Consider the following 15,975-nt stretch of genomic DNA (forward strand, 5'->3'; position numbering starts at 1 on the left):
CACATGATAGTGACAAACACACTGCCTCTAAAATCGTCCTCAATGTTTCTATGTCTACATGTAGAGTAGGCCCCCTCAGCTCATAATTCCAGCCATAGTAACATATTCACATAAGGTGTCCATCACTTTTCTAACAATCTTTAAAAGTTTCCTGCTCAAACACAGAGGCAGACAGATCAATCTCAACCCTATACTGACATTTACATTAACACCAACATGACCACTACAGAAATCAAAACAATGCAGTAGCTATCTAGTACCTTTCTCCCATCCTGTCCTGCACTTCCCCAGCCTCAGCACCAGACTCAGTGGCTGCAGCCCTGAGAACTCAAATTGATCAGGCCTCTGAGGCTCTGAGGTCTTATGTTTCATTCTCGAACCAGGAAGATTCTGTTGCTGTTTATGAGAAATTTTGATTTTAAAAGTACTCTATACAGAATTCAGAGCATATCTATTGCCTCCTCACGGCTCTCAATGGTGCTAACAGCACGGATAGTGCAAACAACGGTAACAGTGCTAACAGTGTTAACCTGAGGGGGAACCGGAGGGTGGGTGCTACGTTTCTGTGAAAACTGTAACCGCCGTATGAGTGCAGTGCAGAGCGGCGGTCGTGAGCTAGCCAGTGGGACTCGCTCACATGCACGAACATGCACTAAAAGGCATACGAGGCCGGCCCACCATGAAAACAAAGCACAGAAAAGCTCTGATTACAGCACACACAGAGGGAGAGTGACTTCATTCTCTGTTTCATTACTCCACTATATCTTTACATATCAACATAAATGCTCCTGATATTGATTTTAGCACCTTTAAGCATTTGAAATGTTATGTTTTTATCTGATTATGTGGTGTAGCTGCAACACATAATCAGATATCAGGCTATTGGTTGCCTTCTTTAGGATGTTGAACTGATATGGACATCTCTGTAGCACAGAATTAAATATTCTGCATCTTTTTGGACTTTGCTGCATGCTTCCATGTCAGACCTATTTTATACCTTCTTCTAATGTGCTAATTATAACATACAAATATCTAATTTTAAGTAGGGTACAGTCCTGAGAAGGATTGCTCCTTTTCATATATCACTGTCCCACTTAATCCCACGTCACAAACCATGAGACACTACCCCATGTATTTGTAGTGGGATGACACAGTGGGATGATTGCTTAAAGTGAGGGAGTTGACTTTAATGTGGCACAGAGGGCAGACAGATGCTGTTAGGAAGATTCATCGGACAGCTCAATTTGTGACTTTAACATTAGATTTGTATTGATGGAGAAGCAGCACCCTCTGATGGTGAAAAAGCAGAGTAGTTTTTAAAGTGTTGTTTTGAACTCTGGCACGCTCTGCTGGATATCTGGAAGTACTAACGGAGTAACACTAACAGCTGAGATGATGCATACCGCAAGTGATGTTACACTTGATGGATGTATCGATCGATGGATTGATCATGTAGATATAGAAAGAGACAACATAATGTAGGAAGACTTGCATCAAACTTAATTTTCCTGTCACCCCTCTCCCCATCAAAGTTACACTCAAATGTACCAAATGACCAAATCCACTAAGATTAAAAGTGGTACAAATGTTTATTGTTGTAGTGAGTATTGAGATTTTGTGTAGGGTATGTATATATTATTTTTTAACTATGCTTTAATTTGGAACAATAGCTGGTGTGTTATGCAAATGCATAAAATTGGCATGATAAAACAGGTATCCACTGTAGAGTAGATGGCAAAGCTGAGCATGGAAATAGCAGCACAGGACACAGATGCCACCGGCTGGCAATAAACTGTAATTACGCAGAAATAAGTCATCATATTAAAGCTTTACACGGATAATGTTGTGTAGTTTGTGTCAAACAAATGGCAAATTAAACGTTTGATATAATAAATTATTGTTTTACAATATGAGTATAATACTCAAGACATTATTTGTCTCCAAAGATTCAAAAATATGACTGATTAATAAGTGGAAAGATTATATTTTGAACAATATTAAAACTGTGAGAAAATCTCACACGATGAGGTAAAAAAAAACTAATAAAAAATAAAATAATAAATACTAAAAATAAATTAAAATATTTATATTCAGCCAATTCTCATTCCCAGGGCGTCAAATACAGACGCTTTGTCACGGCCATCGGCATTCGATACCGCCATACAAGGCACCCTCTCACGGCAGTATGAGACATGCCGGGCTTTCCATTAAATACAACGTAAACCCATCTGCAGCACCAGTAAACGCACAGGGAAAGTGCGCCAGGAATGTGGTGACGTATTATAAAGAGCGAAAGAGACACACAGGGCGGGCGGCTGGGGAGGTGGATGGGTCCAACAAACACATGCTTTCATCCAGGGGACCGCTGTTCGTAATCAGCTGTTCGTTTGTGTCCCGTGTCCACAATGTCAAGTCACGCTTGCACTGTACAAACGCAGTCATTTTAAGCCCAACCATGTTGTGTATTTCCTAAACCTAACTAAGTGCTTTTGTTGCCTAAACCTAAGCATGTGTTTTTCTTCATTTCACAACATGAAGCACGTGTTTACTGCGACCGAAAAGTGGGGCCGAGGGGGTTGTTAAGCATGTGTTTAGTGCTACAGAAAAAGTGACGCAGAGCGGTCTGACAAAGCGTCAGTATGTGACGAGCTGGGATGAAAACGTGTTGTTATTTTATATCTTCAGAAACATCTGTGGAATAAAATTCTAAGTATTGTACATATTATTATTGGATTATAATTATTGATGCAGTCATGTGTACATCACTTTAATGTTACGGCTGGTAATGTTGGGGCCAATTTTAATATTCACAAAACCCCTGCAGGGTAAGTTTAAAGTAGTACTAGTCTTCTATCGCTGCTTGAGGTGCAGAGACTCTGACCTCTGCCTGCACCTAAAAGGCCGTATTGAGTACAACACAAATCCAGCTAGTGTTTATGGATTGCATTAAGCCTTCAGTATCCACAATTAAAAAGATGTTTTATGGCACTTCAAAACATGTTCCGCTGTCTACAAAATAATGATAAAATCAATAAGCTATGGTTTCACAACTGCGACTGTGGGAACATCAATGCTCAAACATGCAGCTGGAAACTGGTTTCTGTGGTTCTTCAAGATTGTCGCACAATTCAAAGAAATGTTTGGGTTGTGGTTTGTATCATGCAGATACACACGACAGAATACTGGTGATGCGTCTGTGTTTTCCGCTTAATCTGTTTATTCAGATCATTTGTTGTAGCAACATAGTAGTATGCACAAAAAGCAAGTGAAGAACAAACATGGTCCAAAATGAATCAAATTGAGAGAATGAAAGTGTCGTAGATTCTAAATGAACATGACTGGTGAAGGAAAATGGATTCATGCAAAATAAGTCTGTGTTGATGCACATGGCGGGTTATAGCAAGTAATTCAACCTATTGATGTTGGATTGAGTTGCAGAAAGCACTGGGAAAAGCTATTGTGGATCCATTTGCTCTTTTCTGCATGCTTCCAAGCTTTGAAACCTTTCTCATGTGTCTGATTAATACATTTAGTTGAGTGATGCCTCCTCTTCACATTTTACTTATTTTACCTCATACTTTATAAACACTAACATGTTCCACTGTGGTCAAGAGAAACACTGACAGGTGAGTCATGATGCTCCTTTAGACTTCTAGCTGTCAGTCATTCAGTCACCACGTGACTTTAGAGCATTAGTTTCATACTTATGACTGTGAAAATATCGACACTCGGACCTGAAGCTGAAACTGCGGTTTCTGTTACTCATTTAGTTTTGGTGCAACATCGCAGGGACAAAAGCCAACAGCCCAGAAAGTCACAACTAAAAAGTAGATCCATAACAAAGAAATTTGGCTTTTCTCTTCAGTGCATCTAACTAAAGATCACTTAAGATTAATCTGTGTTATTCAAACAGTGAGAAGGACAAAGAATTCCCAAATAATAAAAATACAGAGGTTGTCAGATACTTAAAGTGCCACAGATACAAAAGAAAAACTGAAGATATTGAATGACACCAAATATATAAAAAGAATAAATGGGTCAACGTTACAAACTGTGTGAAAACTCAACCCATGCTGATCACATAATGTTTGTACGTGCTTCAGGCTGCTGAGGCTGCTGAACCACATGCTTTACATTTACTGTAACAATAGCAATACTCATTTCTTTACTGACCACATGCACTCATCACTATAAGACAATTAAAGTTCGCACCCACACACAGAAGAAGCAGCTAAAGCAGTCTTAGTGAAGCAGATGAAAACCACAGGGTCGCTCACTGAGCATACTGCGGAATAAAAGGGTCGACTTGACACCTCAAAGACAACAGGTTGAGTTTGCTGCCAGAATGATGCATGCTCTGCACAGGTTTCTGCTTTTTCATCTCCTGACATGTTTTGGACTTCACGGTGAGATTACCACATCTGGTTATAAGTCTCTGATCTACAAATGCTACATTAACTAATCCTTATTTTCCTTTTATCTTTACAGCACTTGGGAGTGAAATCATACATGGGAAAAGAGCCTCGGTGAATTCGATGCTGTATATGGCCTCGGTGCAGAACAGAAGCGGTCATCATATATGTGGAGGATTCCTCATCAAAGAAGACTTTGTGGTCACTGCTGCTCACTGTGATAAACAGTGAGTTTTTCTCTTTCAGCAATATTTGAATCATGTAATTAGAAGTCAAATCCCCCAAAAATAAAAAGAATTTGAATTTTTATTAATTTTGTCAGCACAACTAAAGAAACAATACTGACAACCTCTCAATGATCATTCACTCAGCAATCCTACAAGTGTCGTTCTTGGCACCCACAATCTCAAGAAGGTTGATAAGAAAAAGAGAAACGTTGTAAAGAAATGGAAGTTTCTATCTTATGTGAATGTCGAAAAAGGGGATGACATCATGCTCCTCAAAGTAAGTAGATATTTAATCACTCTAACAATCTCAGGTGAAGCATTTTACTGTAAAATCTCTTACTTTCATGTTCTGTTTAATCCCCTCAAAACTGTAAAAAAGCAAAGCACTAATATCAACACTCAAGGCAGCTCCATCTTCCACCAATTCTTTTTTAACTTGAAGTCTAAAGAAGGATAATAAGTATACTGTAAATTGGTCTTTGCTATCTTCTAATGTTCACTTTGTGATTTTGTGTGTCTCCAGCTGTCTAGGAAAGCTCGACTGGACAAAAGAGTACAACCGATTGAGCTTCCAGAGACTGGGACTGAGTTAAAAGATAAAGAAAAGTGCCTCGTAGCTGGATGGGGTTTCACAAGTACTGGTGGTAAAGTTGTTGATGTGCTGCAAGTGGTGGATGTGCCTATCGTTAACCCGGAGGACTGTAAGAACAAATGGAGTGTTAGGAGAGTTAATCTTCCTGCCAATGTTATCTGTGCAGGTGGATATGGCACAGACAAGGGATTCTGTAAGGTACGCTTTCTATCCGTTCACAAAAATATCAACTGGTTTCTAGTCTAAATGGTTTCTAGTCTTCGAAATTGAATAAACAAATGAAGCTTCTTCCTCCTCACAGGGTGATTCTGGTGGTCCTCTGGTGTGCAACGGGAAGGCTGTTGGTGTTGTCTCTTTCAACTTCAAAAGAAACTGTGACTACCCAAATTTACCTAACGTCTACGTAAATATATCAAAATACCTTTCCTGGATCAAAAAGATTCTCAAGAAAAACTATTGATAAATGTAACAATTCAGCATACTTTTATTGTACTGTATTGTCTGGCTCCTCGGCTCTAGAACAGCTTTCCACTGAGCATCAGGTCCGCTGACACCGTCGCTGCCTTTAAATTAAGTCTCGAAACTCACTTTTACAAAATGGCCTTTCTTAACAGCTGACAAACTTTCTTTCTTATCATGAGCTGGCTGATGGTTTGTTTGTTTTTTAATATATATGTATACATGTATTTTTTTTTTCAATATGCTATACAATAATTATCGTTTTCTACCTTTTGCTCTTATACTTTTTGCTTAAAAGTGCTCTATAAATAAAACTATCATTATGATTAGAGGAGGTATTGTTGTGTTTAAGTTGCCCTGTCAGTGTCAGTCTGAAGTTAAAATAAAACTTCAATGTAAATGTTAAATACTGTACTTTCTTTCTTGTGGTTACATAAACAATTAGGGCTGTCAATCGATTAAAATACTTAATTACAAATTAATAACACATTTGTTATCTGTTCAATATGTACCTTGAAGGGAGATTTGTCAAGTATTTAATACTCTTATCAACATGGGAGTGCTTTATGCAAATGTATGTATACATTTATTATTGGAAATCAATTAACAACACAAAACAATGACAAATATTGTCCAGAAACCCTCACAGGTACTGCATTTAGCATAAAAAATATGCTCAAATGATAACACGGCAAACTGCAGACCAACAGGCAACACAGCTGTCAGTGTGCTGACTTGACTATGACTTTTCCCAAAACTGCATGCGATTATCATAAGTGGGGCATGTCTGTAAAGGGAGACTCATGGGTACCATAGAAACCCATTTTCTTTACATATCTTGAGGTCAGAGGTCAAGGGACCCCTTTAAAAATGGCCATGCCAGTTTTTTCTCACCAAAATTTAGCGAAAGTTTGGAGCGTTATTTAGCCTCCTTTGCGACAAGCTAGTATGACATGGTTAATACCGACGGATTCATTAGGTTTTCTAGTTTCATATGATTTATATGATCATCTTCACTCTAGCTTTAAAACTGAGCCCGATACAACTTTAAAGATCGCAAGTTGTGTGACCGCATGCACTCATCACTATAACACAATTAAAGTTCACACCCACACACAGAGGAAGCAGCTAAAGAAGTCTTGGTGAAGCACATGAAAACCACAGGGTCGCTCATTGAGCATACTGCGTATAAGAGGGTCGACTTGACACCTCAAAGACAACAGGTTGAGTTTGCTGCCAGAATGATGCATGCACTGCACAGGCTTCTGCTTTTTCATCTCATGACATGTCTTGGACTTCACGGTGAGATTACCGCATCTGGTTATAAGTCTCTGATCTACAAATGTTACATTAACTAATCCCTTATTTTCCTATTATCTTTAAAGCACTTGGGAGTGAAATCATACATGGGCAAAAAGCCCCGGAGAAGTCAATGCTGTATATGGCCTCGGTGCAGAACAGAAGCAATCATCATGTATGTGGAGGATTCCTCATCAATGAAGACTTTGTGGTCACTGCTGCGCACTGTGATGGCCAGTGAGTTTTCCTCTTTCAGCAATATTTGAACCATGTAATGAGAAGTAAAAACCAAAAAAATTAATTTTGTCAGCACAACTAAAGAAACACTACTGACACACCTCTCAATGATCATTCTCTCAGGCATCCTACAAGTGTCGTTCTTGGGGCCCACAATCTCAAGAAGGATGATAAGAAAATGAGAAACGTTGTAAAGAAATGGAAGTTTCCATCTTATGTGAATGTCGGAAAAGGGGATGACATCATGCTCCTCAAAGTAAGTAGATATTTAATCAGTCTAACAATCTCAGGTGAAGCATTTTACTGTAAAATCTCTTACTTTCATGTTCTGTTTAATCCCCCAAAACCGTAAAACAGCAAAGCACTAATATCAACACTCAAGGCAGCTCCATCTTCCACCAATTATTTTTTAACTTGAGGTCTAAAGGAGGATAATAAGTATGCTGTAAATTGGTCCTTGCTAGCTTTTAATGTTCACTTTGTGTCTCCAGCTGTCTAGGAAAGCTCGACTGGACAAAAGAGTACAACCGATTGAGCTTCCAGAGACTGAGATTGAGTTAAAAGATAATGAAACGTGCCTCATAGCTGGATGGGGTTTAACAAGTACTGGTGGTAAAGTTGTTGATGTGCTGCAAGTGGTGGATGTGCCTATCGTTAACCCGGAGGTCTGTAAGAAGCAATGGCGTCATGAGGAAATTAGTCTTCCTGCCAATGTTATCTGTGCAGGTGGATATGGCACAGACAAGGGATTCTGTCAGGTACGTTTTCTATCCGTTCACAAAAATATCAACTGGTTTCTAGTCTAAATGGTTTCTAGTCTTCGAAATTGAATAAACAAATGAAGCTTCTTCCTCCTCACAGGGTGATTCTGGTGGTCCTCTGGTGTGCAACGGGAAGGCTGTTGGTGTTGTCTCTTTCAACTTCAAAGAAACTGTGACTACCCAAATTTACCTAACGTCTACGTAAATATATCAAAATACCTTTCCTGGATCAAAAAGATTCTCAAGAAAAACTATTGATAAATGTAACAATTCAGCATACTTTTATTGTACTGTATTGTCTGGCTCCTCGGCTCTAGAACAGCTTTCCACTGAGCATCAGGTCCGCTGACACCGTCGCTGCCTTTAAATTAAGTCTCGAAACTCACTTTTACAAAATGGCCTTTCTTAACAGCTGACAAACTTTCTTTCTTATCATGAGCTGGCTGATGGTTTGTTTGTTTTTTAATATATATGTATACATGTATTTTTTTTTTCAATATGCTATACAATAATTATCGTTTTCTACCTTTTGCTCTTATACTTTTTGCTTAAAAGTGCTCTATAAATAAAACTATCATTATGATTAGAGGAGGTATTGTTGTGTTTAAGTTGCCCTGTCAGTGTCAGTCTGAAGTTAAAATAAAACTTCAATGTAAAATGTTAAATACTGTACTTTCTTTCTTGTGGTTACATAAACAATTAGGGCTGTCAATCGATTAAAATACTTAATTACAAATTAATAACACATTTGTTATCTGTTCAATATGTACCTTGAAGGGAGATTTGTCAAGTATTTAATACTCTTATCAACATGGGAGTGCTTTATGCAAATGTATGTATACATTTATTATTGGAAATCAATTAACAACACAAAACAATGACAAATATTGTCCAGAAACCCTCACAGGTACTGCATTTAGCATAAAAAATATGCTCAAATGATAACACGGCAAACTGCAGACCAACAGGCAACAACAGCTGTCAGTGTGCTGACTTGACTATGACTTTTCCCAAAACTGCATGTGATTATCATAAAGTGGGCATGTCTGTAAAGGGGAGACTCATGGGTACCCATAGAACCCATTTTCTTTTACATATCTTGAGGTCAGAGGTCAAGGGACCCCTTTAAAAATGGCCATGCCAGTTTTTTCTCACCAAAATTTAGCGAAAGTTTGGAGCGTTATTTAGCCTCCTTTGCGACAAGCTAGTATGACATGGTTAATACCGACGGATTCATTAGGTTTTCTAGTTTCATATGATTTATATGATCATCTTCACTCTAGCTTTAAAACTGAGCCCGATACAACTTTAAAGATCGCAAGTTGTGTGACCGCATGCACTCATCACTATAACACAATTAAAGTTCACACCCACACACAGAGGAAGCAGCTAAAGAAGTCTTGGTGAAGCACATGAAAACCACAGGGTCGCTCATTGAGCATACTGCGGTATAAGAGGGTCGACTTGACACCTCAAAGACAACAGGTTGAGTTTGCTGCCAGAATGATGCATGCACTGCACAGGCTTCTGCTTTTTCATCTCATGACATGTCTTGGACTTCACGGTGAGATTACCGCATCTGGTTATAAGTCTCTGATCTACAAATGTTACATTAACTAATCCTTATTTTCCTATTATCTTTAAAGCACTTGGGAGTGAAATCATACATGGGCAAAAAGCCCCGGAGAAGTCAATGCTGTATATGGCCTCGGTGCAGAACAGAAGCAATCATCATGTATGTGGAGGATTCCTCATCAATGAAGACTTTGTGGTCACTGCTGCGCACTGTGATGGCCAGTGAGTTTTCCTCTTTCAGCAATATTTGAACCATGTAATGAGAAGTAAAAACCAAAAAATTAATTTTGTCAGCACAACTAAAGAAACACTACTGACAACCTCTCAATGATCATTCTCTCAGGCATCCTACAAGTGTCGTTCTTGGGGCCCACAATCTCAAGAAGGATGATAAGAAAATGAGAAACGTTGTAAAGAAATGGAAGTTTCCATCTTATGTGAATGTCGGAAAAGGGGATGACATCATGCTCCTCAAAGTAAGTAGATATTTAATCAGTCTAACAATCTCAGGTGAAGCATTTTACTGTAAAATCTCTTACTTTCATGTTCTGTTTAATCCCCCCAAAACCGTAAAACAGCAAAGCACTAATATCAACACTCAAGGCAGCTCCATCTTCCACCAATTATTTTTTAACTTGAGGTCTAAAGGAGGATAATAAGTATGCTGTAAATTGGTCCTTGCTAGCTTTTAATGTTCACTTTGTGTCTCCAGCTGTCTAGGAAAGCTCGACTGGACAAAAGAGTACAACCGATTGAGCTTCCAGAGACTGAGATTGAGTTAAAAGATAATGAAACGTGCCTCATAGCTGGATGGGGTTTAACAAGTACTGGTGGTAAAGTTGTTGATGTGCTGCAAGTGGTGGATGTGCCTATCGTTAACCCGGAGGTCTGTAAGAAGCAATGGCGTCATGAGGAAATTAGTCTTCCTGCCAATGTTATCTGTGCAGGTGGATATGGCACAGACAAGGGATTCTGTCAGGTACGTTTTCTATCCGTTCACAAAAATATCAACTGGTTTCTAGTCTAAATGGTTTCTAGTCTTCGAAATTGAATAAACAAATGAAGCTTCTTCCTCCTCACAGGGTGATTCTGGTGGTCCTCTGGTGTGCAACGGGAAGGCTGTTGGTGTTGTCTCTTTCAACTTCAAAAGAAACTGTGACTACCCAAATTTACCTAACGTCTACGTAAATATATCAAAATACCTTTCCTGGATCAAAAAGATTCTCAAGAAAAACTATTGATAAATGTAACAATTCAGCATACTTTTATTGTACTGTACTGTCTGGCTCCTCGGCTCTAGAACAGCTTTCAACTGAGCATCAGGTCGGCTGACACCGTCGCTGCCTTTAAATTAAGTCTCGAAACTCACTTTTACAAAATGGCCTTTCTTAACAGCTGACAAACGTTCTTTCTTATCATGAGCTGGCTGATGGTTTGTTTGTTTATTAATAAATATGTATATATGTATTTCTCTTTTCAATATGCTATACAATAATTATCGTTTTCTACCATTTGCTCTTGTAATTAAATCTGTTTATGCCTTAAAAATGTATACTTTTTGCTTAAAAGTGCTCTATAAATAAAACTATCATTATGATTAGAGGAGGTATTGTTGTGTTTAAGTTGCCCTGTCAGTGTCAGTCTGAAGTTAAAATAAAACTTCAATGTAAAATGTTAAATACTGTACTTTCTTTCTTGTGGTTACATAAACAATTAGGGCTGTCAATCGATTAAAATACTTAATTGCAAATTAATAACACTTTTGTTATCTGTTCAATATGTACCTTGAAGGGAGATTTGTCAAGTATGTAATACTCTTATCAACATGGGAGTGCTTTATGCAAATGTATGTATACATTTATTATTGGAAATCAATTAACAACACAAAACAATGACAAATATTGTCCAGAAACCCTCACAGGTACTGCATTTAGCATAAAAATATGCTCAAATGATAACACGGCAAACTGCAGACCAACAGGCAACAACAGCTGTCAGTGTGTCAGTGTGCTGACTTGACTATGACTTTTCCCAAAACTGCATGTGATTATCATAAAGTGGGCATGTCTGTAAAGGGGAGACTCGTGGGTACCCATAGAACCCATTTTCTTTTACATATCTTGAGGTCAGAGGTCAAGGGACCCCTTTAAAAATGGCCATGCCAGTTTTTTCTCACCAAAATTTAGCGAAAGTTTGGAGCGTTATTTAGCCTCCTTTGCGACAAGCTAGCATGACTTTGTTAATACCGACGGATTCATTAGGTTTTGTAGTTTCATATGATTTATATGATCATCTTCACTCTAGCTTTAAAACTGAGCCCGATACAACCTTAAAGATCGCAAGTTGTGTGACCGCATGCACTCATCACTATAACACAATTAAAGTTCACACCCACACACAGAGGAAGCGGCTAAAGAAGTATTAGTGAAGCAGATGAAAACCACAGGGTCGCTCACTGAGCATACTGCGGTATAAAAGGGTCAACTTGACACCTCAAAGACAACAGGTTGAGTTTGCTGCCAGAATGATGCATGCACTGCACAGGTTTCTGCTTTTTCATCTCATGACATGTCTTGGACTTCACGGTGAGATTACAACATCTGGTTATTAGTCTCTGATCTACAACTGCTACATTAACTAATCCTTATTTTCCTATTATCTTTAAAGCACTTGGGAGTGAAATCATACATGGGCAAAAAGCCCCGGAGAAGTCAATGCTGTATATGGCCTCGGTGCAGAACAGAAGCAATCATCATGTATGTGGAGGATTCCTCATCAATGAAGACTTTGTGGTCACTGCTGCACACTGTGATGACCAGTGAGTTTTCCTCTATCAGCAATATTTGAACCATGTAATGAGAAGTAAAAACCAAAAAATTAATTTTGTCAGCACAACTAAAGAAACACTACTGACAACCTCTCAATGATCATTCTCTCAGGCATCCTACAAGTGTCGTTCTTGGGGCCCACAATCTCAAGAAGGTTGATAAGAAAAAGAAATACGATGTAAAGAAATGGAAGTTTCCATCTTATGTGAATGTCGAAAAAGGGGATGACATCATGATCCTCAAAGTAAGTAGATATTTAATCAGTCTAACAATCTCAGGTGAAGCATTTTACTCTAAAATCTCTTACTTTCATGTTCTGTTTAATCCCCCCAAAACCGTAAAACAGCAAAGCACTAATATCAACACTCAAGGCAGCTCCATCTTCCACCAATTCCTTTTTAACTTGAGGTCTAAAGAAGGATAATAAGTATGCTGTAAATTGGTCCTTGCTATCTACTAATGTTCACTTTGTGATTTTGTGTGTCTCCAGCTGTCTAGGAAAGCTCGACTGGACAAAACAGTAAAACCGATTGAGCTTCCAGAGACTAAGATTGAGTTAAAAGATAATGAAAAGTGCCACGTAGCTGGATGGGGTTACACAAGTACTGGTGGTGACGTTGTTGATGTGCTGCAAGTGGTGGATGTGTCTGTCGTTAACCCGGAGGACTGTAAGAAGCAATGGCGTCATGAGGAAATTAGTCTTCCTGCCAATGTTATCTGTGCAGGTGGATATGGCACAGACAAGGGATTCTGTCAGGTACGTTTTCTATCCGTTCACAAAAAATATCAACTGGTTTCTAGTCTAAATGGTTTCTAGTCTTAGAAATTGAATAAACAAATGAAACTCCTTCCTCCTCACAGGGTGATTCTGGTGGTCCTCTGGTGTGCAACAAGAAGGCTGTTGGTGTTGTCTCTTTCAACCTCAGAGAAAACTGTAACTACCCAAATGTATCGAACGTCTACGTAAATATATCAAAATACCTTTCCTGGATCAAAAAGACTCTCAAGAAAAACTATTGATAAATTTAACAATTCAGCATACTTTTATTGTACTGTATTGTCTGGCTCCTCGGCTCTAGAACAGCTTTCCACTGAGCATCAGGTCCGCTGACACCGTCGCTGCCTTTAAATCAAGTCTCAAAACTCACTTTTACAGAATGGCCTTTCTTAACAACTGCTATACTTCCTTTCTTATCATGAGCTGGCTGATTGTTTGTTTGTTTATTTATATATATACTGTATATACACACTGTATATATGTATTTTTCTTTTCAATAAAAATGCTATACAATAATCATTGTTTTCTACCTTTTGCTCTTGTAATTAAATCTGTTTATGCCTTAAAAATGTATACTTTTTGCTTAAAAGTGCTCTATAAATACAATTTTCATTATGATTAGAGGAGGTATTGTTGTGTTTAAGTTGCCCTGTCAGTGTCAGTCTGAAGTTAAAATAAAACTTCAATGGAAAATGGAAAATACTGTACTTTCTTTCTTGTGGTTACATAAAAGATGAGGGCCAAGGCGAGTCATTCTAAACTTGTGGAGACCTGAGTATAGTATCCTCCAGCTAGAAATCTTGTTCTTTATCATAATATAATAGTTGCTGCAGCAGTTGTCAGGTTGTATAGTATAAAAAACAATCAGGGCTGTCAATCGATTAAAATATTTAATCGCACATTTCTTGTCTGTTCAATATGTACTTTGAAGAGAGACTTATTCAAACAGAGAGAGAAGGTCAAAGAATTCCCAAATAATAAAAATACAGAGGTTGTCAGATACTTAAAGTGCCATAGATACAAAAAGAAAACTGAAGATATTGAATGACATCAAATATATAAAGAGAATAAATGGGTTAACGTTACAAACTGTGTGAAAACTCATCCCATGCTGATCACATAATGTTTGTACGTGCTTCAGGCTGCTGAGGCTGCTGAACCACATGCTTTACATTTACTGTGACAATGGCAATACTCATTTCTTTACTGACCGCATGCACTCATCACTATAAGACAATAAAAGCTTGCAAACACACAGAGGAAGCAGCTAAAGAAGTCTTGGTGAAGAAGATGAAAACCACAGGGTCGCTCACTGAGCATACTGCGGTATAAAAGGGTCGACTTGACACCTCAAAGACAACAGGTTGACTTTGCTGCCAGAATAATGCATGCACTGCACAGGTTTCTGCTTTTTCATCTCCTGGCATGTCTTGGACTTCACGGTGAGATTACCACATCTGGTTATTAGTCTCTGATCTACAAATGCAACATTAACTAATCCTTATTTTCCTTTTATCTTTACAGCACTTGGGAGTGAAATCATACACACAAGCCCAACAGGCAACAACAGTTGTCAGTGTGTCAGTGTGCTGACTTGACTTATGACTTACCCCACAACTGCATGTGATTATCATAAAGTGGGCGTGTTTACTTTAACATGTCACAGTATGAGCAACATGAGGAACATGAGGAAATACAAAACACCAAGATGTAAATGTAGTAACAGACACGGCAGGGCATGTCACCTTATGATAATAAAATGAAAACAAAAATAGAGTCTTGAATACCCAGGACTTTATGGCAACTCTAGTCTATGTTAGGCTCCCATTCTGACATGCATGTTGGAGCTTAATTGAATCCAGATGAAAAGTGTTAGGTCAGTACTCACTGGTCCTTGGGAACTCAGACGTCTGTTGGCAAACAGTTTTGCAACCCCTCTTTCCAGCCATGTCCAATATGGTGCAATGGAGAAACACTCTGTCAACGTACAGTACGTGTGGCACATAGGCTCCTATGAGAAGTGGCATCTCTCTGCAGCAGTGTACAGCAGCATCCGAAGCAAAATATCTAGAAATCCACAAAAATAACGAGTCCCTACTCTATTTAACTACAGTACACATGTCCATATGAACTCAGATTACAGATAAAGACCATACTCACTCAGAAACGGGTGTAACATGTGTTTCCCACACACATAAGTCTCTTCTCATCCCAGCTAACGTTAGCTAGCTAGCTAGCAACAGTCCACTGCATCGTTACCGCGTTTGCGCCAATTAAGTGAAATTACCAATAGAAAAAAAAATCCAAACAATGCTCAATTTCGTTTTACATGGTAAAACAAAACAATACAAAACAGTAACTTTACCGAACTTTAAAAGGGACTGCTTGTAACTTTCAGAAATGCTTGTGAACAGCGACACCTAAGTGGCCGTTAAGTCAACGAAAGTCAGCGTCGAGCTCGCGCTTGCTCGCTCTAAATAGACATGAACGAGCATCGCTCAACACAGTGAGGCGACACACGTCAGCTAAAACCACAATATCACTCTATATTTCACCTGCTTGGCAGTAATGTTAGCTGACCAGACGAAGGTCTCTCCATGAAACATTGCTGATCCTAGTGTTGGCTTTTCGGGTTGAAACAGGAAGAGAAACGTTGTAGTCTCTGACAGGGTGCCGGTCGGCGTCAGTTAGCTTTTCTCACTCGTTCAATTCAGTCCCTCCCTCTCACCCACCCAGACAAGTTCAAGGACTCCTCAAAACGTTGAAAATTTCAGTTGCTTCACAAAACAACAGCAAGATTATCATTC

The 15,975-nt window shown here is 38.8% G+C and overlaps 2 protein-coding genes and 1 long non-coding RNA gene across 3 annotated transcripts; 2 read left to right on the forward strand and 1 right to left on the reverse strand.

Annotated features, from left to right (window-relative positions):
- The first annotated feature begins 3,885 nt into the window (after window positions 1-3,885).
- On the forward strand, window positions 3,886-13,684 carry LOC119488494. Its single transcript, XM_037770218.1, has 12 exons — window positions 3,886-4,406; window positions 4,489-4,639; window positions 4,784-4,916; window positions 5,163-5,429; window positions 5,533-5,685; window positions 7,718-7,984; window positions 10,275-10,541; window positions 12,009-12,147; window positions 12,230-12,380; window positions 12,502-12,634; window positions 12,881-13,147; window positions 13,252-13,684. The coding sequence occupies exons 1-12, from the start codon at window positions 4,346-4,348 to the stop codon at window positions 13,408-13,410; spliced, it is 2,148 nt and encodes a 715-aa protein (XP_037626146.1). The 5' UTR covers window positions 3,886-4,345; the 3' UTR covers window positions 13,411-13,684.
- On the forward strand, window positions 6,932-8,506 carry LOC119488217 (granzyme B(G,H)-like). The gene is made up of 5 exons (XM_037769655.1): window positions 6,932-6,992; window positions 7,076-7,226; window positions 7,350-7,482; window positions 7,718-7,984; window positions 8,088-8,506. Exons 1-5 carry the CDS (start codon window positions 6,932-6,934, stop codon window positions 8,190-8,192), a joined length of 717 nt encoding a protein of 238 aa, XP_037625583.1. The 3' UTR covers window positions 8,193-8,506.
- Window positions 13,685-14,045: 361 nt separating the features above from the next.
- On the reverse strand, window positions 14,046-15,521 carry LOC119488219. The gene is made up of 2 exons (XR_005206896.1): window positions 15,329-15,521; window positions 14,046-15,235 (listed from the first exon to the last, which is right to left on the reverse strand). It is a non-coding gene; the product is annotated as an uncharacterized LOC119488219 (long non-coding RNA).
- Window positions 15,522-15,975: the final 454 nt, after the last annotated feature.

Source organism: Sebastes umbrosus, chromosome 5 (assembly GCF_015220745.1).
Source record: "Sebastes umbrosus isolate fSebUmb1 chromosome 5, fSebUmb1.pri, whole genome shotgun sequence".
Taxonomy (NCBI): domain Eukaryota; kingdom Metazoa; phylum Chordata; class Actinopteri; order Perciformes; family Sebastidae; genus Sebastes; species Sebastes umbrosus.